General features: G+C 38.1%; 1 protein-coding gene across 3 annotated transcripts; it reads right to left on the bottom strand.

The window, feature by feature from the left end:
• Positions 1-11: 11 nt before the first annotated feature.
• On the bottom strand, positions 12-26,151 carry LOC110171305 (neurabin-2-like). 3 transcript variants are annotated; one of them, XM_020937006.2, is made up of 15 exons: positions 25,727-26,151; positions 20,198-20,599; positions 19,685-19,875; positions 18,748-19,080; positions 17,628-18,269; positions 10,972-11,104; positions 9,875-9,995; positions 9,194-9,298; positions 8,118-8,253; positions 5,178-5,321; positions 4,653-4,706; positions 4,418-4,549; positions 3,698-3,795; positions 3,525-3,621; positions 12-2,977 (listed from the first exon to the last, which is right to left on the bottom strand). In XM_020937006.2, the coding sequence occupies exons 2-15, from the start codon at positions 20,508-20,510 to the stop codon at positions 2,927-2,929; spliced, it is 2,550 nt and encodes an 849-aa protein (XP_020792665.2). In that variant the 5' UTR covers positions 20,511-20,599; positions 25,727-26,151; the 3' UTR covers positions 12-2,926. The 3 variants fall into 3 exon arrangements, with proteins under 3 accessions (XP_020792665.2, XP_055009120.1, XP_055009119.1); XM_055153145.1 differs by lacking the exon at positions 25,727-26,151 and adding an exon at positions 25,279-25,433; XM_055153144.1 differs by lacking the exon at positions 25,727-26,151 and adding an exon at positions 24,524-24,705.

The raw sequence follows: 26,151 nt of genomic DNA, 5'->3' as shown, positions 1-26,151 counted from the left end.
ATGAACCACACTGTATTTCATTCATTTCTTTATTAATTCTGACACATTTGTTGAGACAAACATGGTGGCATCAGCAGGAGGACGTGGAGTTTTGAAAAAGATTGTCCTACTCTTGGTCTATAACATATAGGGTACATCACCTCATTCGTTCTGTTCATACACGAACCGGCCACTTTATTAGATACACCGTATTAAATGCAATTCAAGTCAAACATCCCATTCACAATAAGTGCATTAGAACACAGACCTAATTAATGTGGCCAGCATGTGTGATTTAAGATATGGTTCAACACATACGAAAACTAAATTCTCACTTGATTTTTATTACTATTACCAAGACAAGGCACTAGACCCATTCACCTGCCCAAAGAGTGTCAATACCAACAATTCATTCAAATAACTGCACGTTTTAGAGTAAGGACTATGTAAAGCATAAGGAAGTGACAAAAACTAATATTGATCACCTTTCTACAATACAATGGCTTATTGGGGGGCTTTGAAGGCATAATCCATCTACAGTCAGTGCTACAATCCCTCAAGAGTGGTTAGACAAGTAGAGCGAGTAGACACAAGGCATTACATAAGAAAGTGTGCCAAATGACAACTATACAGCCTCTTATATGTGAATGTAAATGTGTGCAGTATGGCTCATTGTTGTCCCCTATAAAACTCAGTCATACCAGAAGCATTGTAAGGCCTGTCACGATAATTACTACATCGACTTATCGTTAAATATATGAAATCAATATATTTTTTCATTGTGTGTACATTTTCTTTGTAAAAGTGGGGAGATTTGGGTATTTTTGTTGTAATAAAAAGGTTAAATAAGTGATTTCTCTGGCTTAATTACTGGTTCGTTATTTAAAAATGTTTTATATCAGTGGCATAAAGTAGTTTCAATATTATAATTTATCGCAGTATATCTGTAGCAATATATCGTGATTCAAAATTTGTTATCATGACAGGCCCAAGCATCGCCATTCTAGACCTTTTGAGTAATCTTTTCTATTTGCACAAACATTTTCCCAATACTATATGCTAATACTAATGGTCAGTGTCAATATTAAATAAATATAATTACATATGACTCTGGTTAAGCTATTCTTTCAAATTGGTTACATTCTTTGACCAATACAAATCAATAAAAATCCTACAAACTTTTTATTTTTTACTTTTGATATATTATTAAATTTTAAGCGATAGTCAGAGATGAATGGAGATAGTCGATGTAAAGGCTTTTTAGGCAAAACACATTTTTAACTTGAGCTCAATGCATACAATTCAAAATCAAATACTGTTTATCAAACTCGTATGGCCACATATTTAGTCATTAAGAAAGACTTATATACAAGGTTTGGGGAAATTACAAGAGAGATGTTGTGAGTATCAGAGCTCACTGACTCAGGTACGATGTGTAAATGGTTAGATTGGTAATTATTTATACTAATTTATTATTTTTATGTTGTTCAGCTATTCTGTTCAAAATGACAAATTGAAATCAGTAGTTCTGTTGGGTAATTGCAATCTGTAAAGCCTTCACTAGATCACAAAGCTACACAGCACCTTTAATCCTGTTTTCTGTTAAAATGATTGGACATGTTTTCAGTTACAAAAATCGAATCAGAGCTTGGCCAGCAAGCCGTTTCCAGAAAAAACAAAAATACTTTCAGATGATAATCTTGTGGAGATACATACACATGTTCTAGTTCTACGATTCAGTGCACTGCTCTACTCAGCACCACATGCAAATAATGAGATTTGAATCAAACTGCCCTGTCCTTTCTAAAATCATACTGCAGTATTTCCCAGGTGGAAGAAATACGTGAAAACTCAGTCAGAATCCAAGGATAACATCTGATTAGTTACCCACATTTGTTCTTGATATCAAGCACTAACTTTATATTTATATTCATAACACTGCCACTGGGACCGTCTACTAATCTGCTAATTGGAATTGTGTGTTTACATTACATGCAAAAAATGGATTAACTGGAATAAAGAGACAATAAATTACTTTTTCAATAATATGTATGCAATGTTGTTAGTTTTCTTGTGTTGTTCAGTATATATTACATTAACATACTATTTGTAATGGATGATTCTGCTCAGTGGCTGAAGTAGGACTAAAGTTACTAATTAATTGTTAAAAAGATCCAAGTAAAATGCTTTATCTTTTAAAATCTGAATCCGTTTGTGGGCTCGGTTGTGGTATTATTCTATCCTGTTTAAGCATAGTGTGTGACTGTCTTTAGTATTAGTGAAATGTCATTTTTGCATATGTAAAAACACAATTCATTTTCGTAAACACATATTGTATATACACCATAGAAGTCACACCCTGTTTGCCATATATGTCAAGAGATGAATTCCTGTTGTGTCCTACTTTCCTACCCACCTAAATGCTTTAAATACACAGAATATGTACAAACAACATACCACCATGTTTTCAATACACATCCCATTGCTTTAGTTTAGGCTGGATACAGACCTAAGTAAGTTAAGTCCCTGGATTTGGTCGGCCACCCAATTTGTCCGTAAAAACATGGTAGCCATTTTGTATTACAGTTCACAAAAATGTATGGCAACAGCAATCCAATGACCAGTCGTCTTCTTTAGCCTGTCCCTCCGTAAAGCACTTTGTGACTAGCCATAGTCATAGTAGGATCCCTGCTTAAACATGCTGTGAAAAAGTCTGACAATAAAATACTCCAAAACTCCATGTTGATTGCCAAGCACTTTGCCAGGAAGACACACAAGTATGATTTTGGATCTGTGAGAGGAGATATGCATTGTGGGAAATTGAGTGTAGGGGGCTGTAAGCTGTGTTGTAGAGTTGTAATCCATTTCCCAGCTCGATATTGGATTGGTTGCAGCAGACAAACTAAAATAAAGGCAGCATTCTTCCTCAGTTTTGGACAGCAAGATTCTAGGAGTCTGGGGTCTTCAGGGCATCCACTTTGGTCTCCAAGTCACATATCTGAGGAAACAAAGACAGGAAATGATTAGTATTTTTAGGGACAAATGTATAAATAGATGAGGAATTCAAATTCTCGAGCCAGGGAAATGTTTATGAGCTGACAGTGGAATCTGAAGAATCTCAAATCAATGAAACAGACAAGAATGAGAAATAATAAGAGGACATTTTGTGTCCAGACAGTACGCAGTCAGTGGAGTCAATGAATGAAGCTCTTAGCAGTTTGTGTCTCTGTAACCAAGGAGCACACTGGCACAGACAAGGCTTCATGTAAATACAGTGTGTAAAATGAAAGTAGTCGTTCTAATATGGGTGATTATGTTTTGTTTTTAAAGCTGCACTATATAACTTTTCTTTTTCTTTTCTTTGCTTAAAATCTATCTTGTTTTTATTTGATTACAGATGTTTTTCTTGCACGTAAGACATAATTTATTGTATACCAGTGTATGTTATTGCCCTACAATACATTTAGCGAACTGTAAAGTAATACGGTAAACATTTCTTCTTCTTTTACACTTAACAACAGTGTGTAACATGAAAATGGGCAAACCTTTTCCTGGAGGTTGACTGTCTCCTCTTGGTGCGTGGCCTGGCTCTGCTCCTGCTCTTGCTGCTGCTCGGCCTCTTTCTTCAGATACTCAGCCTCCCTGAAACACAAACATACACAGACTATTGCACATCATCATTCCCTATCACAGTTATATTGTGTTGTATAAATCTTACTTGAGCTGGTACTCTTTGATCAGTCTTTTGGCTTTGCTGTATTTCCGCTCCAAGGTTTGATACTGAGATTGGGTTTCCTTTAGGTGTTCATCTACAGCCTGTCAGACAAAAAACAATATATATTAGTAGGCGATTTAGTTATTCAGATTTGACAAAACAAAATCCCTCCTGCTATGTTTTGGATTAGGATCGATACATCATATTTTTAACATTATACCTTTTAAAAGGACAGAAATGTTTAGATCTATTTATGCAACTGCCTTCTCTAGCAGACACATCATGTTGCTAATTCAGTGTGGAGCTTTTTTGCTATTTTGATAACACAACTACAGTTTAATTAGTCCTTTAATTAATCCTCATAATGCTTCAATAAATAATATTGAATCATAATAAACATGTAGTTTATTTAGAATGATTCAGGCTTAGTAGCTACTTAATTTATATTGTATATTATTATATATTTATATCCTAATATGGGAGATTAAAAGTTTTTTTTAAATTATAATTCTTTTAAATTATTATTTTTAAGTATTTTTTTTCAACATGTCACTATTTAAATATTCAGCACAAATATTTTCAAGCCCTCAAATTCAACAATCAAAATGAAGTCTTTGTTCATGCTTTATGAGGGCTAATTGAGATGTGGTTATTATAAAGTGTTGCCATAATTTCAAACAGATGTGAGTACACCTGTACACATTATTATCTTGTTTGTATTACCTTGCACAGAGACTGAGCCTCCATCCAGTAGCCCTCCAGCTTCTCCATGCGCTCTTTACTGTCCCTGATGCTTTGTTCCAACTGAGCGCGCTCCATCCGCCAACGCAGCCGGTCCTGCTCAGCGTGAGCCAGCTGTGAGGGGGTCATATCAGAACACGGTTATTGCACTCGTCTGTGTGGGCAGCATCACTGGACTCAGCCAGTGCATTTGTGTGGATGAGAAATCAGCACTCACCTTCCTCTTAAGCAACTGGACCTCGGCCTGGGTTACAGCATGTTTGATCTGGAGCTACAGGCACAAGGAAATACTTTTATTCATGTATTTAAGTCTTTATTCATGTGGTTCGTGAGACAACTAGTATGAACTAGTATCAAACATGTAACACTCTAGGGCATTTACAGCCAAGGTTAATTTGCAATGTTCATGATTATAGAGAGGCACATTTTTGTCTTAAGTTCATGTTTACAACCACCTCATAAACAATGAAAGACTTTCAAAATTATCAATGCCCATTTGCTTTTTCAAATTAAATGGTTCAAAGTTTGATTTTTTTTCTTGCAATTTTTCATTTGCATAAACCATAAAATAGCACCTCTAGTACTACATTTCCACTATAGCATTCAAATGAGTCTTGCTCAAGAATAACACAACAGTACGCACTACACATGAATATATAAACAGAACTATCTTTGCAATCATTTGTGACACACACATCCCATATCCCATCCCATATGCAACATAAGGTTATTCTGGTGAAACCTCTTTGAATTTGTGTGCCAATTTTTCTGGGTCCAGCTCCACAGGGGACAGCGTGGCCTCGTGCTCTGCCAAGTCAAAAACTTCAATGGAGTTTGGAAACATCGGGCTCATCTCCTCCTCCTCATCTGTGGCATACTCCCCTGTCTGTGCACAAAAACACAGCACTTTAGATTACAGTGCTATCATAATACCAAATGTTCTAACTTTATTTCAATGTAAGAGAAAAGGCTTACTCATTTGACTGTAAAATCTAATTTTCACCACAAACTTCTAGTAGTCCTTTAATATTACACTGTGGTATTACTCATTCTGGTAAAGATTAAAACTATTTTCAAACTATTCAGAAGTCCATTTTTGTTTTTTTGAGGTGCTGCTTTCAGTAAAATACTAGTTTTAGTAATATTTTTCACAGCCCTAGATTAAGTGTCTTAAAAGGAGTGAAAGAAACCCAGCTAGACTTTATTTCTCTTTATTTCTCCAATGGATAGTAGTAAATTAGAATTCATAACAAACAGCTTTGTATTGGTGGTTTTCAGATTCTAGGATGTGATAAGTTCGTTCTCTCAGATAAAGGGCGTATTGTTTACATATTCTTTTCATCACAAATATCTAAAAGGTAAATTCAAAACATCGAACCAGACCATTCCTGTTATTCACTACCCTTGAACTCACTTTATTACAACACAGATTCCATTTTTTAACAGTATTCACTCTAGCTGTTTTTTAATTAAATATGAATGGCCTATTAAATGGGGTGATGTCATTTGAAACAAGCAATATATGTATAGATTGTAAAACCGGAGCCACAGTCACTTGCTCTAAAGATGCAGTGTAATTTAATTGAAGTGTCATATTAAAGGGAACAAATGGCAGCGAGCCCAAAGGAAGCCCACAGTCTCAGTACGGCATTACAGATGAAGTGATGGAGACGAGCTATCACAGTTAGCCTTTCTAAATGTCCTCTGCTAAAAGCTTCTGCTCAATCAATAGCTGGCTGCCAACCTCTCTCCTCCAGGTTCTCCTCTGCAACACTAAACAAATTAACTCCACATTAGGCCTTGTCCATGTTGACAGAAACATACCACTGCTGACAGAAGATTAAACATAAAAGTGTATTGCTCTGCGGTATCTATGCTGGACTTCAGCTCCAGCCTGAAAAGATAAGAACAGGTCTTGGCCGCTTGTATTATTGGGTATTGGGTATATTGGGAGCGCGGACTTTAATATCCTTTATACGCTGATTTTAATAACAAGATGGAGTCTGCTGTATGGAGGACTTTAGGGATGAGACAAATCAATAGACACCTGCTTCATAATGAAAAATATAAGGGTTGTTTTCAGATTATAGAAAAGGATGATGTCACACCTGCAGTTTCTTGTTTTATGGGGTAATTTGCATTGCATTTTACAATAAATACCAAAAGGAAAAGGTACAAACAGATATATATTAGTCATGAAATCCATGGTCTCAAATATAACACAAAAGTCTGCATATTTAGTTTACCTGCCTCCATCTGATTTAACATTATAGAACTATACAATTGTGATGTTGTCTGAAACCTGTCGATATACCTTATAAAATAGTTTGATTACATATTACATGCTTACCTATTCATTTCACACATAACTTTCTATTTATTCATTTATAGCGTTCTGTATTTATACTGTTCATATATATCTTTGCTCATTTATATATGTCATACATATTTACATTTTCTATAGCCGTAGTACATTTGTTCATAGTATTTTTTTTTTTTTTTACAATACATCTGCCCATATCTCCCCCATGTTTATTATATCTAATTGCCTCCTGTGCATACTGCCATATTTATTTGTATATACTCACTACAATCTACACCAGGGGTCTCCAACCTTTATCCTCCTGTAAGCTACTTTTTGTAAAACGAAAATGCCAGAGAGCTAGTCATTTTAGTGGTCACCAGAAATTTTGTAAATTAAAGAGCCATGGTAAGCTGAAGATGAGGTACAATTAGATGTCTCTAAAATATAACCCACTATCCACTTATCAGTGCACACATATAGGCATCAAAATTATACATTTACCAAGGAAGTAGGCATTTAATCAATCAAATGTGAGTTATTCAGTGCAATATGTATAATTCAGTAATCCTTTGGTGAGTTACTTGTAAGGGGTTGGAGAGCTACAGATAGGTCCCAAGCTACAGGTTGGAAACCCTTGATCTACACTGTAATATACTGTATATCAGACATGTCAAACTCAGGCCCAGGGGCCAAATTTGGCCCGTGATATAATTATATTTGGCCCACAAGATTATATCAAACATGTATTAAAGCTGGCCTGCCGGCTACAGATAGGCTATTATTTTATTTTTTGCTTGTTCTGGATTCAAACTATTATTAAACATTTATTTGAATAAGAAAAGGTTTAATATTTCATACCTCGAAAGAAGAGAAAACATGCAGATGTTGTTGAAATTTTTCAATAAATACTTAGTTTGGCCCACGACACCCCTGCTGTATATTGTCTATATTGTATATACCCCACATTCTGTATATATTGCACTTACTGCTCCTTGCACTTCTGATTAGATGCTAAACCACATTTCGTTACCTAGTATTTATACATGTGTAATGACAATAAATTTGAATCTAATCTAATATTATCGTACATAGATTTTTGCCAGTTTTTAAATTCCTCTTTCAAATTTGTGGGGTTGGCAAAGCAAATCAGACATTACCTGTTTTGGTGAGTCACAAAAAGACTCACTGCATCAAACTGAGATTTGGATAGACAAGGAGTACACTGATGATCTTCTTTTTTTCTTTTTTTTAAAAAGTAGCATAGAAGACTATCCATTTGCAAGTATGTCTCTTGCTGTATTAACACTGTCCACAAGGGGGTGAAAATGGCCTGTATTTCACATAACAAACTAGACTTCCTTTGGGCTATTTCTGTACCTCATCATCTTCGTCCATGTACTGTTTGTATCTCTGCTCCATCATCTCCCTCTGCCACCTCTCCTGCTCCAGAGTCTGCTGGATCAGCTGTGCCACTTCACTCTGCTCTCCCGGTTTCTCCCGACCAATCACAAACCTGCAAAATATTCAACAACCACCATCACTGTTACAACACAGAGACTCTGGCGGTACAAGTCCAAACACACAGAGGCGACCCACCCACAATGAAAGAACTAAGCTGCTCTACTGGATGGAAAAACAAACAACAAACACTATCAACATAACGGCTATTAAAAATTGTAGGAGTAGTTACTTCAAAACACGCAGGGTCCCTCACGATTTGCTCGATACATGGCTCACAATACGATATCGTCACGATACGTTATCATGGTATGGTGATACATGTAATAATCGATATATTGCACAAGATATTCCACAATATATCATTATTTTTAAGAACCAAATACATTTTAACAAGAGTATAAAATAAACCAATTGTAACCATTAAAACAATGAATATGTCAAGTGTGTTGCATGAACAAGTTTCCTTTTCTCTGAACAAACATCAATTATAGCAATATATTGATACAGCAGCTCAGATAATCATACTGTATCAACAAATATTAAGTAACTAAGTAAGTAAGTTTTTTATTTAAAATGCGATTTTCACAGACATTTGTCGCAAAGACGCTTTACAGAGTATTATTCAGTCACTGAATGGTGGTAAGCTACTATTTTAGGGCAGACTGACTGAAGCAAGGCTGCCAATTGGTGCCATTGGCCCCTCTTACCACCACCATCGCTCACACACACACATCACTTTTCATACTAGGCAATGTGGGTAAAGTGCCTTGCCTAAGGACACAATGACAGTGTTTGTGACTACCACCTCACTGGGGCACCTGATTTTCCCAGTAGTCTCCCATCCAAGAATTAACTAGGCCCACCTTTGCTTAGCTTGTGAGATCTGACAGGATCAGGCTTTGACCATCCGGTATGGCCACAATATATTGATGATTCATTATTTTAGCACAACCCTACAAACCATCATGTGTATATGTGTAAAAATGACCTACTTGACGATGCCAGATGTATTACGAAGAACAGAGGCAGCGAAGGCCTGGGTCACACCAACCAGGCTGGTCCCATCCACTTCCACTATCAAGTCATTCACTTGTATCCTACACACAAACATTACAAATGACCAAATCATTATACATGCACAAATAGGGAAAAACAGCAACATTAATGGTAGAAATACATATACAATTTGAAAACTTTATTGTTTTTAGCTCAGATTGCACCCTACTTGGAAAAAGGTGTTTACATAAAAAGTTATATTCCGTATTTTTGTTATTCAATTTGACTATTTTGACATTTTGCCGATAAGAAAATATAGCAGCTAGAATTACTGTATCTTACATTGACGGTCAAAACAGTTCACACCTTCCCACAACCGAGCCCACAAAGCCTCAGCTCATTTCAGCACAGTGAAGAGGCTCTTACTTCAAGTTTACTTTAATTGCAGTTTTGTATTTATTTGCATTTATAGTCTATACATGTTTTAAAAAAGGGCTTTAGTGTAGCTGCATTCAAAACCACATCCATGAATATCTATAAGCCACAAATACGCTATAGCCAGCATGCAGAGCTATATTTAAACAGTAACTTATAATTATGACCAGTGTCTAAGTGCAGTGCAGATGTAACAGACTTTCAGTGTATACTTTATGTACAGAGGGGGTCATATACTGTACCTGCCGTCCCTCTGCGCTGCTCCTCCCTCTGTCACTGTCTTCACAAAGATCCCAAGTTTCTCTAGGCCCATATCTGCTCCTGCTCCCATCCCAATAATACTAATGCCCAGGCCGTCGCTATCTGTAACAACACACACACGTCCAAAATGTCTTAAAGGTTCTATACTACACAAAATGGATTCTTGTGAGCTTTGAGTTATGTTATAATGCTGTTACCATGTCAAAAAAAGAGACATGTTGTATTTAATTCATTTCATGTTTGAGTAATCCTGGTTTATTAGCTTGTCTCTCTGTTCCACCATGTGATGTCATGTAGTTGTAGCTTTTAACATTATAACAATCAGAAAAAATATCACAAAATAGAGTAATATCGGCCTTTTAAGTATATCATGTGCAGCATCCATTATTTTATTAACTATGTATCAATAATTAAAGGAACTTTTTTTTTTTTTTTTACACTTTTTCTGTGTTATTAGTTAGCTCCATGTAAAGGTTTTTATTAAAGTCATGTGAGTAATCCTGTTTTCTTTTGCCTCAGAACCAGAGGTGTTAAGATGAATGCACAATTAAATAATATGGTTATTCAAGTCACAATATAATCTAAAGAACTCATAATAATGAAGCAAAATTAAGTCATTTCTATTCAATGTACATCTCAAAAAAGTAAGAATTTTAAGTGTTTTGCAATGTGCGTGATGACCAATCAACAAGCCCTATGTATGCTGATGTTTTGACTGTTTTCTACTCACAAACAGAACACACGAGGGTGAAGAGGTGACTCTACAGCACCCCTAGTGACTGAGTCCAAGAATGGCAGTTTTTCTGTTTGTGAACCTGACTAAAAATTGCTTTGTGTGGCTGAATAAATAAATAAGAATAAAGACATTTTTAAAAATTTTCAGCAGTGAGAGCAGTCATCACATTTCATCACTAATTCAAAGCTACTATGCTTAGAATTACTAGCAGCTAATGGGGCTAATCAGCGCTAAGTTTAATCCTGAGAGGATAATGGTGTTATGAGCAGACAGACAGTGGGTGGTAGCCCTGTCAGTACAATGTGCACGTGTGTGAGTTACATAAGAGGCTCAGAGCTTCACCTTTCTCCAGCTCCACAGGGAACAGGTCCAGCTTCTCTACCCTCTTCTCCAGCTCGTACTCCGCTGATGCTGCCATCGGGTCCACGTCATCGTTACGCCTGTCGTAATCCTCATTTGAGTATGTTGTGAACACCTGTACACAGGGCAGAGGGCAAAGGTCACAGGTCAGATATCAGATTTGTGGTGACAGGGTTCAGAATTTCAGGCACTGAATCAACTGAATGTTTTTCAGGTGGAGGCCTGCCACCTTCTTACTGCTTATCTCAATGAAGAATAATAAGATGGTCAGTCAGGTGACAGATGTCTTTATTGCCACAGATATATACATGTTTAATATTCTAGTATGGAGCATTCCAAGCAAAAAAATAACATCTCTGAGGAGATAAGCAGGTAGTTTATATCCCACCAGAAAAGTTGCTAAGTACATCTATTTATTTATGTATTTTTTTATTCAAAAGAGACAGAACAAAGGGCATTGTTACATTTACAATACCAGCCAATGCCCTGTCCATTATAGCCAAGGGCTAATATGCAAACCTGGTCCCTCATTACAACATTATGCAAAGTACAACATATTTAGAATAACACACATTAAAATGTCTTTGGTGTTCACAGTTTTTCACAGGTTTTAGTTTCAGTCACTGCTTCACGTGCGGTTCAGATCTGTGAGACTCTTCAGTTTGACAGGTATGGTGTTTCACATGTGTGGACCTTTCACACTGAACATGCTCTGACCAAAAGTACCACCTAACCACATAGGCAAACTGTATGTTCTTAGGTCAAAATGTTTTCTATTTTCTGTTTATTAAAAAGTCACAGTTGCAAATTAAAGACAGTTAATTTACGAGGCCTTTAATCAATCTGAGGTCACAACAGTTCAACAGGTGAACAGGTATAACAACACATAATAATACACGATGATATAAAATTACTACACAAAAGGCAGCCTCCCTCTAAATCACTGCTAACCTCACTGCAGTGCCATATCTGAAGATCCTCCTTAAAACTAACTAAAGAGAGGATCAAATAAGTTAGCACGTAAAGCAATAAGGCTCACTATAATTGAGAATCACAATTAAAAAGATGATTATTTCTGTCTTATAACCTGCTTGCATCCTAATCTGTCTTATAACCTGCTTGCATCCTAATTATCTGTACCACTAATTATATATGCAGATCTTATATTCCCAAGAATAACTACAATGGAGGGTTCGCATGTGCATCAGCTATTACAGTGATAATTTTGAATGCGAAACAACCATATAATCTTCTCTTTTTAACTGCCCTGCTAACAATGGCCGTATTGTCCTCACTTCCCATTTTAAGCTGCTGTAGTTAATGGTTACCGTCCTAAATACTCGCCCCTCTAGTTGTCCACACTGAGCCTCTGCTGGGAATACACCCGCACGTTAAATAACATGCCTTGTCCATCTAAAAATACACTGCGATGATGTGTTTTCATGTTGAAAGCTTTAATAAACCATAGCACCTTGTGATTCATGTCCCACCTTTCTCAACCTCTCCTTCACACCCCTCCCCCCTCCTGAAGAAAAGGGTCGTCCGCATCGGTCCCCAGTGACCAGACCGGTGCTCACATGATTGAGTTTCCATGGTAACAGCGGGGCTTGCCCACTGCGAGTTTGGCACTAGCGTCTACTTTCGTTTTTAGGCTGTCTCTCAAGTCCGGTGGGCAATAAGTGCGAAATGTATAGGGTTAGATAGCGTGAGAATTTGGTGTTAATTTATTACATATATAGGTCTAGGTGAGAGAAGTGACAGCCTTATTTTGACAGTTCTCCACGTAGATGGTGACTTTTATTCACACAAATGGGGTCAGAGGGCGTGATTGTCAAACTACTTCCTGTTGTCACACTTCCTTCCTGTTGAGTAACTTTAAAGCTGTCCAAGTTCGTGCATATAAGGCCTTGAGCATTACAACCAGCAGCAAAATTATCAATACAAGATCTTACAGAATACTGCCAAGTCTGCATTTCTCAATAGACAGACCTATCTGAAGTTTCAATACCAAAATACATTCATTTAGGACAGCCATTTCCTCTTCTTCACTGCCAGGGTCAATTTTCCATTGTAAATCACTCTTTCCATTCAACAAATGTAATCCACCTGATGAGGTTTGTACAGATTATTGCATTATAGCTTTTTATTTTTGTTTTATTTTACTGGCAAAATGGACCAAATATTTTCCCCTGAATTTACACAGTTCTGTTTTTACTTTGGTATTATGAAAAGCTAATATTACGCTATTTTCTGATCTATGTTATAGTGTTGTATCATCAAAACATAGAACAATTTCAGCCCTGCCAATTTCTACTGAACAAAAGGTTAAAGGTAGCTGTTAACTTGAAAACTACTGCTTCATGACATTGCTAAGTAGAACAGGGCATTCTGAGCTTTGGAGATGTAGACAGACTAATTATAAAGGCTTACTGGTACTCAAATGTGTGAATGAAACAAAACACAACTCCAGGTATGTCCTTGACAAGGTAACAACATTCTAACATGTCTTAAAGCACAAGAATCAGTTTTGCAGTACAGAAACTTAAAAAAATATTTCCTGAATGACATATCTAGGTAGGTACTGACTGTTTATTTTTCTAGTAAATAGGTAATGTATAAAAATCAGACCATTTTGCTCGACTTCACTGAGTAACTACCCATTATTGCGCAAATAATTGACATTTTGAACACACAGGGGAGACACTGTGCTAGTGTTAATGCTGAAGGCTGTTAATTTATAACACACTCATTCCAATGCAGTTTTTTCAGCAAACAGCAGTAATGTGGGAATGGGATCCCAGGTGGCCACACAGCACCTTTATGAATGTGTTTGCCTATACATACAAAAGCTATAGTATCTGAAGAGGGTTTTGGCCAGTAAGGGTGAGAAGAATGCTTAAATTATATGAAATCAGGGCTGCTCGATAATAGAAAAAAATCATTATCACGATTATTTTGGTCAATATTGTAATCACGATTATTCACACGATAATTTTTTAGTTACACAATGCATTTTTTCAGCATTTCTCTCTCAAAAAACCCAGTTTGTTGTTGATAATTTACGAAAAACATTCAAACTGAAAATAAATATAGGCTACAAATATGTACCTTAGAGCAGTTTTGCGATGTATAAAACATAAAATGAATAAAATATGCTTGGAACATGAAATAAAGCATAGAAAAGCATAAATGTATCCAAAATAATCTATATAAAAAATAAATAAATAAAATAAAATAAATTTAGTTAAGCTTTAAATCATTTCAACTCGATTGAGAGTTTGGAGATCGTTTGACACACAAATTGAAATCGTGATCAAAATTTGATTAATTGCACAGCATTATGTGAAATAATAATGAAAACAAGTTGGAGACTATGTTATGGTAATATATCCTCTTAATAAACATACCTGGGGTTCTGCTTTGTGTCCTCGGGTCATGTTTCAGTGAAAACACTAGCTGGAGTATCTGCACATAATAATTCATGAAGCTCCGCCAAACACTTTTTTAACATGATACAAATGGCTTTACTTCTTAGCTCAGTAATACTCTGAAAAAATCAACATATAACCACCATATATTCATGTTCTATAAGGTGTGACAAAGTTCAAGTGTATTGAATCTGTAATCTCAGATGTTAAAAAGCATAGCAGGCATCATTTTTGGGCCCAGTGGGTGATTCTTATCAATCACCTTCCTCTGTACGGATCATGTTTATGTGTGGAGGTGTGTGCCGAGGAGGAAAACAAACACACCCATCCACATTCCACCTCTTACACAAACTCACAGAGGTAGCCTTGTTTACAACCTGCAGAACGCTGCGTGTGTGTGTGCCGAAGCAAGTCGGGGCAAGATGGTTGAACATGCAGGAAACACCTTGAAACTATCAAAATGCTTCAAAGCACTACCATTATCTATGAAGAGATTATGCTTTTATCTGTGCAATTTGAGGATAGAATACAAAATATGAACTTATGTGTTACAATTACAATATGTATACATTCATTTTCATTCCTGCTACTGAGGTTTAACAGTTTTTCCACTACATCAAGACATGCAACAAATAATTCAGGAGTAAATGCTGTTGCTATATTCACAATTTCACATCTCACACATCTATCTTCATTAATGGTACAGGATATAAGATATAACATTTACCGGGAACTCTATCACCTAATGTACATCTCTGTGTACAACAATCCTGGTCAACAGTGATATTCTGCCTCTCATCACAAATCACAGCTTTTCTCTGGAGCTTAATGTCATAGGTACTACATAATGGCTGATGGTTCTTTTTTTCCCTTCATTTTTTGCTGTACATGAAACAATAAGGAACATTGCGTTACAACAGCTGACATGTCTGGACCAGCAAAGCTCTTTGTCACGGCCACACAACTCTCTGTGATGTGGAGACATGCATCTGATCTAAATCCTCGCTGAGCACTGTCTCTGCTCACGGCTTTATTCACACACATGCTGTCACTGCAAATTAATATTGATGGACAGCATTAGCATCCTACCTCCTACTGCTACTTTATAAGCATCAATGTGTGTTTGTGCTATATTTCGGTAAACTAATCTAAAATCGATCAGTGCATTCTTCTTAACTGCATCAGAAGGATATTTTCTTCTCAAATTTTGTTATGAGCAGATACGATTGTTACTTTTCTTTTTTTATGCAAGTCCTTCCATAGTAATTTTATGATTATATATCTGTATTTTTATCTTTACTTACACATATACATTTAGATAATGATGCCTTATTTGACACCAGTCTCTTGCTTTTTTTTTTGCTACTTCTTTAGAATATATTATTAATGTTTATATATTTTTTTATGTCTAAGTCTAAGTTCATGTTTTGTTTCTGCCTCTACAGCCTATAGCTCATAGGATTGAATGGAAGTTGCTGAAGTTATTTGGTACAAATTGTTTTAGTGTGAGATGAGATCAGGTGGCTGCATACTTGCACTACAGAATCTGCTGCTGCTGACTGTATTTCAAAACCTTAAATAAACTAACAATGCTTTCTCAGCACATGTACACAGAGCTCTGATACAAAGTAAAACTAAATTACTATATTTTGTTTTTTATGACCCTGCTTTAATGTCACAGCATGTAAGGGAATATATTTTTGTAAACTGATATTTCCCTTTTACTAGTATTGTAGCTCAACAGTAATAACACTAAATGTTCAGGAATTATTATTAAGACCCGTCCTTCTCTATCACTAGATAACGGGACACCTTGACTGAAATATCTCACTCAGCACAACCACAAAAAAAAGAAAAGAAATCATGTTCATTTCTATTTTTGACCATCTTAGCCAGTACTGTGTGTAAATTAATCAAACTATTTCTTTTAACAGCTAACACATGTTACAGTGGTGTATTTGTAGGCTATTAAGCTCGAGACAAACAGATCATGAGTCCCGCTCTCGACATAAAAAAAATAAAATAAAAAAATAACATAATTGATTGAGCAGTCAGATCCACTGACCCACAGGTTGGCTGGTATGATTCCAGTTCCCACAGATGAATGCTGCCGTTGTGTCCTTGGGCAAGACACTTAACCCATCTCGCCCCCAGTGTCTGCGTACACTGGTGTATGAATGTGTGTGTGAATGGGTGAGTGGTTCCTTGTTGTAAAGAGCATTGTAAAGGTTTAAAAGTGCTACAGAAAAATGTGACAATTTTTTTAACCATAGATGTCCACATGACTACCGTCACAATATGCTTAAAATTACTTAAAACTTAAATTTACTGTATAAAAAGACCTGTTCACTTCAAACTCTACTAAGTCCTCCAAATGCACAGATCACTGCAGTGACAGCTCCACAGCCTGTCAGGACATGCTACTGCTCGGTTGCCCCAGTTGAGTGCCACACTGGGCTGGGAGGCAATGAAGGTAAAGGGTAGAGAAACACCCACCTTAAATTCAAATAAGCCTAAAAAGTTCAGGGTTCAAAGATAGTTTGTGCAGTATATGTGAGAGTAATCCAAAAATCTCCTTGAAGTATGAGGCTATGGAGGGGAAATTCAGTTTAAACAAGTCTGTGTGTTACAATTTATGGGCCCCTGTAATCCTTCCTGATTTGTATTTGGCTGTCCTCTGTTGTTATTGCAGTAACGCAGTTCAAAACAAAATAGTACATCGTTTGAATGGGGAAAGGTCTCCACAAAATCCTTTAAATCAGGAATCATCTGTCTGCAATCCATAAATATAGAATATGACAGCACTGCAATACACTATATTTATATTGCAGTTCTAAGACATATTATAAGGCTTTCTGGAAGTAAAAGTGGAGGTTTGTCAAGGCTTGGTAATTTCAGCCTCCAGACATACACAGAAACCACACAGGAAGTGCTTTGGCAGGGTAATCTCTCGCTACGCTTTACTTTTTATCACACAAATGAATACAAGGAGGCGAATCTACTTCAATATTTATAATTTCACCAAATAAAATTTAAAAATAAAAAACTAAAAACAGCTAAACGTAAAGGTAAAAGTACAGTTGCTCTAAGTATTTTCCATACAAATTTCCCTTAACCACAGCAAGTTAATAACCTGTATGTCCTTTCTGACCAATACAAGCACAACTGTTACAGCTAAGAATACCTTTATTAAAATAACAAATGACCCACCTTGATTGGCTGTGTGCTGAACCTGATCTTCCGATTGGCCGGCGGTGGCTCCTCCTCCTCAGGAAGTCCCTGGATCTCATGGCTGCTGCTCTCAGGTTGATACGGCTCTTCTTCCTCCTCCTCGTCATCATCATCTAACTGGCTGCCCCCCGAGTCGTCCTCCCCTATGCCACTGTACGCACTGATGTCCACCAGATCGCCCTCGGAGTAGTCCTCCCTCCCCTCCTCCTCTTCCTCAGTCCTGTCTGGGTCCCTGTGCTCCAGTGACGCTGGGATCTCGGTCTGTCCATTTTCTAAGGCGGCGTGGACTTGTGCCTGCACCAGAGTGGCCCCTTCGGACTCCGCGTTGCCGTTGGTTTCACAGTGCTCCACTATGATGATGGGCTCTGTGCTGGAGCCCTTGTCCCTGGACTCGGGGAGTTCCTCAGAGAAGCTGGCTGACGTCACAGTAACAGAGGGAGGCACGGGGGACGGGGTGCAGTGGTTCACAATGATTTCAGGAGCTCCAGTGCTGCCGTCTTTCTCCTCGCTCTGCACATCTCCGTCCAAGTCCGGCTGAGAACTGGATAATGTTTCTTGCACTTCCTGGTTCGTCACTGCTGTAGGTTTCTCTGTCGCACCCTCTTTATCAGGCGCCAGCACCTTTGTCAAAAATAAAAATAATAATATAAGCCATATTTTTCCTGGAATAATTAATAAAACCATAATCAATAATGTTTAAAGTTGCATTCTGTAACTCTGGGCTCACTATTGTTATTGCTTGGCATGGAATGTTCGAACGCTTTAATTTTTGTGTATTTTTTAATAACTTGAGTCAAAAAAGCAAGTTAATCATACTACAGAAATTGTAATGGTTGCAAATTTGCAAATCGCAGAGACTGCAAACAACTAAACATTCTGTCTTACTATTTACAAAAACTGCTATCTCTGTAGATTAGACTTCTACAAACATGTACCTATTATTATTTTAGCAGGTCATATTTCAGTCTTCACTCAAATGTTAAGGCACACTGATCATTGAACAGAATCCGCAAATCTGACTCTAATCACAATTGCCAGAGATAATTTTCCAAAGCTGATGACTGACTTCTGACTTCAACAAAAACCCAGACCTTCTTACCTTCTTCAGAGCTTCGTTCTTGGGGGGAGGTTTTGGTTTTGGCCCTAATGCAGGACCCGATCGGCGCTGGGGGAGGTAGTTGTTCTGCAGCTGTCCTTTGCTCTTCTCAAACACGGCGCTGAGCTGGCTAACAGTGGGGCTAACAGCATCTCCGGGGCCTGTCACATTCTCAGGGGCTGGGATGGAGGCGGGCACAGGAGCGGGCGGGTCATCAAGTCGGTCCAGTGCCTCTGTGGAGCCATTGAATCTAGCCACCACGTCCAAGCGGCTGTCCTGAAACCCAGATGCCCGTTCTTTCTTCAGCAAGATTCGGTTGGTGGCTGCTTGCTTCTCCTGAGAAACAACCATAGATTCAGGTTCAGGCATTATGAAAATTAAAGGTTCTTTATTACACAAAACTGACTCTTTTGAGCTTTAAGCCATGTTTGAACGTTGTTACCTCATCAAATCATACCCAGAGTTGTGTTTTATTTCATTCACACATGTTCGAGTAACCCTTTATTATTAGTCTGTCTACATCGCCGAAGCTCAAAATGCTTCTTGTGATGATGAAGCGGTAGTTTACAAGTTACCTTTTGTTCAGTAGAGGTTTGAAATAATCTAAATGAATTACTAGAGAGGCTGTATGGAGTTAAAACAGTGGAGCACTTCCTTTATTAAGTGTTTTCTGTTTGTGAGAAGAACTCAGCCTAAATATACAGGGTTTGTGTGTTAAATATGTATAAATGAAACAAAACACAATTTCAGGTCTGTTTGTGATGAGGAAACAACATTATAACACAAACCAGTACATAACAGAATATGGGCTCCTTAATATATAATCTAGTCAACCAAATCATGTTATGCTCTATTTAGATCCATACAATAACATTACACTTTATTGCTATACCTATTTAAAGTGGCTGATCATTTAAAACAAAAACTTAAAAGTCCAGACCTGTAACACTCGTTGTTCGAAGATCCGTCTCGTCTCTTGTAGTTTAGAGGTGCCCATTCCCTCAGTTTTGCCGTCAAAGCGAGTGACTCTTTCAGACACTGTGCTGCCCATTTTGAGAAGCGCGCTGTGATCAACATGCTCGCTGAGACCAGACGTCCGGGTTAAAGTTAATTTCACATCCTGATCTTTACCTGAAACACACATACAATATTACAATGCATATTACATAATATTGTATGGCCACAACCTGGACCTCGATTTTGAATAATAATAAATAATTTGAATGATTAAAAAATTTAAATGAGGTAATCGAAATTACTTAAAAGCTAAAGAGAGTTATTGTTGACATATTGCTCACTTCAGTGTCCAAACATTGTCCTTAGAAAATACAGGTTTTGCCTTCTTATTTTCCCTATTACTGATTACCGATACAATATGAAGGAATCCTAAAACAGGACCCTCATTCTGGATAAACATGGGCTAGATTCACATCCAACAAAACCCTTGTCTTACCAATGGCTTTCCCATCTTCCTCATCTCCCGGTGACTGCATCTGCATGAACATGTTCTTGATGCGGTGGACGTTTGATCCATATTTGCGGCCCCTCTCGCTCGGACGGGGCAGGAGGGCAGGTTTGGCTCCGCGGTCAATGCCTCCTTTAGTGGCGGTGCTGTTGAGGTGGTCGGTGGCCTTCTTGAGCGCAGCTAGCCCAGCCTCATACGCATTCCGGTGTGGAGAGGCACTGCGCAGGGTAATGTTCCCACTGTTTCCCCCGCTGTTCCCGGAGGAGGTCCCGGTGCCTCCTGATGGTTCGGTTTTCATCATGTTTTTGGGTGAGTTAGATGCCCCCTGGAGAAGAGCCGTAGAGCACAGAGGAGGAGGGCAGCATCTTTGGGCTGTCGGACACTCTGCACCTGCAGCAGACAAGCATGTGGGGTCAAAAGACTTATACTTGCATAGGTTTAAAGTTGAGACTGTGTGCCATAGAATCGTGCCATTCATATATATTTTTAATTAAGCTGGAGGGCCACATTTACAAACAAAACCAAAAACGAGTGAGACAATCGCCTGTCAACACATTTATTTGAAATTATGAAAAGTGAACAAATGATTACATCTGTTGTATATATGAGCCATTCATATGTACAACCACACTGTCAACACTCTGTCCTTGTTAACCACAAAAACAGCTGCTGCTGCTGTCTCCACAAATCTCTGTTTGCACTTTGTCATAAACATTCATTGCACCTTAGAAGCAACAATGTTAGGGCGGGATGATATGGAAAAACCTTTAATTGTATCTGACACCTCTGATAATATGCTATTTTTGTCATATTGTGATTCAATTCTTCTCCATTTAATGCAGCTCCACACACAGACACATTTCCACGCCCACTCCTCCTTATGATCAGGTCTGCGTCATGGCCTGTGTGATGGGATTGGATAGAGTTTACATTAATCATGATGCTGTATTTAACCTCTACCTATATATTCCCATTCCACTCTGCAATCTAGTAATAACTTTATCCTTATGTTTGACCTCAAAATATTAACTTTCATTTAAAACTGTGCTAGCATGTTCCACCTGTGTCTTACCTTCAGGCACTCAATTTCACCCCACCAACCCAAAAATACATGCACAAAAAAGTCTTCCAGCTAAGGTAGTCCTGACCAAGCCTATCTTAAGCTCTGGAGATGGGTCTCTGGGCACTCTGCTGCAGTTGCACACTGCTCCTGACAAGCTTACCCAGCAGCATAGAGGAATGGGACAAATGCAAAGAATGAATTTTCTCAATAGCAATAAAGTAAACCTAAAGATTACCCTCATAATACAGTTTGTGCGTTTCTAATAATCCTAAAAACCTTTTGTTTTTGCCTTTTGTTATATATTCCCTCAGTGCCCAGCACTGGGAGAAGAGCTGGCCTCCCTGCGTGTATTTGTTTACAGTGGACCACATGCTGTCTGAGGAGCTGTCAGCATAATCCCATTAAATGATGACGCGCTGTGACCTCACACGCTGCCTCTGTGTTTGCTTGCTGTCAGCGCTGGACTCTGAATCACAGAAAACACCAGGGTTACCCCAATAATATCTCTTGATCGCAATGTCATTTAGCTATCACGCAAGTTTACAGCAATTATAATGGCATTTGCACACAAGATACCATGCCATGAAACAACAAACATGTCTCGACCAGTGCAAAGGCAAAGTTATGGGCTTGGCATATTTTGCGTAATATTATAATGAAGTGAGTTGTTGCTAACTTTAGGGAGAAAGAACCTCTACCCAGAAGACAGAGACATGAATTCAGTGAAGTTGTGGTCAGAAAATTCCCTGAAATTATGACATGCAACTATTAAAGAGAAATAAAACAGTACTAGTGGATATTTGGGGTGAAGTGGGATTGGTTTTGTAACAGTTCACTAATCCAGCACGGACACTGACTCTCATTTCCAACTCTCTCCGACTGTGGGATCTGTGTGAAAATTAATTCACAGGCGAGGTGTGAACACTGAGACGGTAGAGTGGAGAGATGGTCACATTGTACTTCCTCTGGTCCTTCATCCTACACATATACCAACACAAGACTTCACACATGCTATATATGCAACAGGGACAGGCTCAGGTACAGGAAGAACAAGGCCCGCTGATGTGAACTGCTGCGCACAATGAAGACCAGTGTTATCTGTGATCTCAGTGTTCAAACTGTATCGGAGCACAACATGTACTTAAAATAGCTTTTCATACAGACTGTATTGTGCTTGCAGATTCACCCCATCAACAGATAGACCCTTTTTGCTGGAGAAAATCATGTTAAATGGAATACTGTTTCACACAATTTCTAAAATATTAATAAGATGACTTGTTGTATGGCTTCATAGAGTCACTTTCAATGAAAAAACAAAACAAAATGGGGGCATACTTTTGCTCATTGTTGGATCATTTAATTTGAATTCTTATGAAGTATGTTTATTATAGCTAAATTATTGGTGCAAATAATCAAACTACTGTATTAAAATAGTGTAATTGCAAACACAATTAATCACCTTGTATTCAGAATGATATGTACACTTTTCCTGCAACTCAAAATCAGAGCTACTTTCCAGATCTATATAAGCTTATAAACAAAAGTGTCACAAGACCTTTCTAACAAACAAAATATATTAAGTTTATACTTTATCTACAGGTTATTTTGACAGAATTTAAGTAATCAGTTTAAATAATTATGATTTCAATTATGAGCTAGATAAGCATGATTAAGATTTTTTGCTAATACTGATCAGAGAAATGCATTATTTTTACAAAAAAAATACTGTACATACCATACAATAACATGTTTTTGTCTCTTTTTTCCACACAAAATGACTACAGAAATATTTGCGCGTGGAAAATACACAATACATTTGCTGAAGTGATAAATCAATATGAAGAAAATGGACTGTTCGTGTGATCAATAGACACAATAGGGCTGTTTTGATGGGTGTGTGTAGCTGATGTGTTGTGTAGATGACTCAGCTGGAGGTGTATTGATCAACATGTGAGCCCTGCCTATGATCATGAATTCCCTCCCAACTGTGGTCCATCTTGTGACACTGCCGCTCTGAAGACTGCATACTCACACTAAGATCATGTGAACATTAGTATGAGCCAATCCGTAATGCAGTTCTATAGAAAGATACAGCTACAACATGTGCTCTGCTCTGGGACTTTTTCCTGTGATTGTTTGGACAGCACTGGAGGCTACTGAGAAACACGAGGATATTGTGCCTAAAACAGACTAAATTGTTATCTTGAAATGACGGGGGACTGAATATGTTGGCTCGTATTGATAAACAGGAATAAGGTGGGTTGGTTAAACACAGGTAATGCACTGGCTTTTGTGGGAACTCACACTGACCATTATTGAGTTGACATTGGGTTGACATTTGGGTAATTTGCACAATGGTATAGGTTGTAACTCAATTTCCTATTTCTAAAGAAACAGTTACCAAAAATATACAAGATGTGACATTGAAGTAAATATAGATGATAAATGATAATACTGAAGCTAATTTATGCCATGGACACAAAAACACAAACACAAGAGCAGATTTTAACCACAAAAACTACAGGCTTGTTTGGCACACACAGTTCACGGAGTTTAAGTTTATAATTACAACACATTCAGTGAAAACAAAACAACAACTGCTATATACTAGAAAACATTTAGGCCTAATTTTGTTGTAAACAATGCTGATATAAAGATCACATGGTAGGAGGTTCATTAAAATAGCACCTACATCTTCAGGGCTAATTCTGTCAAGTTAATTAAGGCTTAATGATTAATTAGTGCCATCACTGTATCCATGAATATTCAGTTTTAGAGCAAACGTAGTAGGTCCCTACAAATGTCAAAATATTCACTTCAAAAAAATCTTGCTCAAGCCAGGTATAATATATCCCTGAACTCCATTCATTTCATACTTTCAACTTTCACCAGTGACAAAAATACTGTGAAAATATAGAAAACTATTTGATTTTTACAACTTCAAATTAGAGACTCACGCTTACAGTGTAAAGAAAAATTTAAAGTAAATTGGAGTTTTCCAATAAATCCATAACTGCTGTAGTTCCAAATGTCTTCTGTCCATTTCTTGTTTTACAGCTCTATTATATTGTGCTATTACGCTTCTATTAATTAAACATCTCTCCCAAAATAAACATCCTAGCTGTAAAAAGTAACACAATGCTGAATTATAGCAATCCATCTGCCCCAAGGACAGGTCAACATTCCCAAAAATCACTGACAGTATCTAATCACTATATTTACACCAATTCTAGCCTATGTAATTTGCATACCTTTCTAAAAGAGATCCTCGCTTTGTTTTCACTCTGGCCACTAGCAGATCTTGGCATATGAAAATAAATGGGAACTGACTGACATCCTATTGACGGGAGGTCCCTTCAGTGTTCCTCGCTTCAGTAAACAACCAGGCCTGTGTTTCCTCCAAATGTCACGGGCAATTGTGTCAGTCTGTGTCGCCTATGGGGCAAATCTAGTGTTAATTTTAACCATTTGACTGCTTGTATGACTTTCAAATGGATATTTAAAATGTATTAATTCAAGATATGGAGTAAATAGGTGTTCCTCCGCTGGTGTATGCCGCCAGTACAGATGCGTTACGTCCTTGCTCGCACAGCATCCTTGTATCTCTGCATGTCTGGGTGCGTCACGCATTATAAACGTCCAACAGAAGACACATTCTAGCAGCTACAATGCCCCTGCCTATTCAACGCGACAATCCCGCATCTGTTGGAAGGGAAACTCGCAGGCCTTGTCCCAACGCTACGGTTCAATTTGGTCCAAAAGAAAAAAAATAAGCAGCACGCTGCATTCTCTGGCTGTGCTGTGCTGCTGTTGTTGGCTAGAAAGAGGCTTTGTTGGCACATCCGACATATGCTATCCGCTAACCCCAGCCTGTATTTTTACCACGACTTGTTAGACTAACTAAACATTTCTTAATATCTGATGGTGTTGTTTTAATTACTGCGTCCCATTCACCGATACACAGAAATGGCATGTTTGCTGTGTTTTCCAGCGCGGGTTCCTTTACCTCCTCTGGCGGTGCAGTGGACGTAGTGCGCGTAGGTTTAGTTATGACAGAACAAAATAAACAGCGTCTGAATATTCCTCTACAATAGACTTGTCTATCTTTTCAATTAACGTTTAATGTTTATCCGTGTTCAAGCTGGTGGCACTGCGCACGGTTTTGAGGTCTTTGGGGATGAAAAACCGTTGTCTTGCAATTACGCATCACTAAAACGCGTACACTTAGCAAAATCTTGCGGATGTATGCCTTTAGTATGATAAAACGTGTGTCACCGCCTCGTGTTGGACCCACAGAGACACAGGATGGCAGGCCCTGCTGTGGTCCCTCTGTCTGACTGCTGTTGCTGCTTTGCGTCGCTTCCTTCCTGCAGCCGTTTCTTTCAGCCACACTTTATTCCTTTTTGGCTAAAGCTAAATGCTAAGTGAATACAATCAGTGGAGTGTGGCAATACCTGCGAGTCCAGTTTGCTGGAGGCAGCCGGAAAGCCCGTTAGAATCCGCGGTTAGAGACGGTCCATTGTCCCGCTACCGCTGCTGTTGGGTCCTGTCTGAAGAGAGCGCACGGCAGCCTCCTGGCGGTGCTCCTCCCTCCTCTCGCCCGCTGCTTGTCCTCTTCTCACCGGCCTCCCCCTCCCTTCTGCTCCTCATCTGTTTTCCTCAGGCCCGGCTGGTTCCCTTTGACCCCTGCTCCTCCATCACGGTTTGCACTTGCTTTGCATATGTGATTTGAAAACATTTTACTTTTCTTTTGAACAGATTTAAGCTTTAGTTTTCCTCTTTTCAGTGACACTTGGATAAAAGGTGTAGATAAAGGTGCTCATGTAAAGAAATCCAACTCAACCCTCTTCTGCCCTCGGCCAGAATAAACATTTTATGG

The sequence above is a fragment of the Boleophthalmus pectinirostris genome, unplaced genomic scaffold (assembly GCF_026225935.1).
Source record: "Boleophthalmus pectinirostris isolate CB_2022bp ecotype Guang Dong unplaced genomic scaffold, ASM2622593v1 HiC_scaffold_17, whole genome shotgun sequence".
Lineage (NCBI taxonomy): Eukaryota > Metazoa > Chordata > Actinopteri > Gobiiformes > Gobiidae > Boleophthalmus > Boleophthalmus pectinirostris.
Note: the sequence above shows the minus strand (reverse complement) of the source record. Positions and strands in the feature narration are given on the sequence as shown.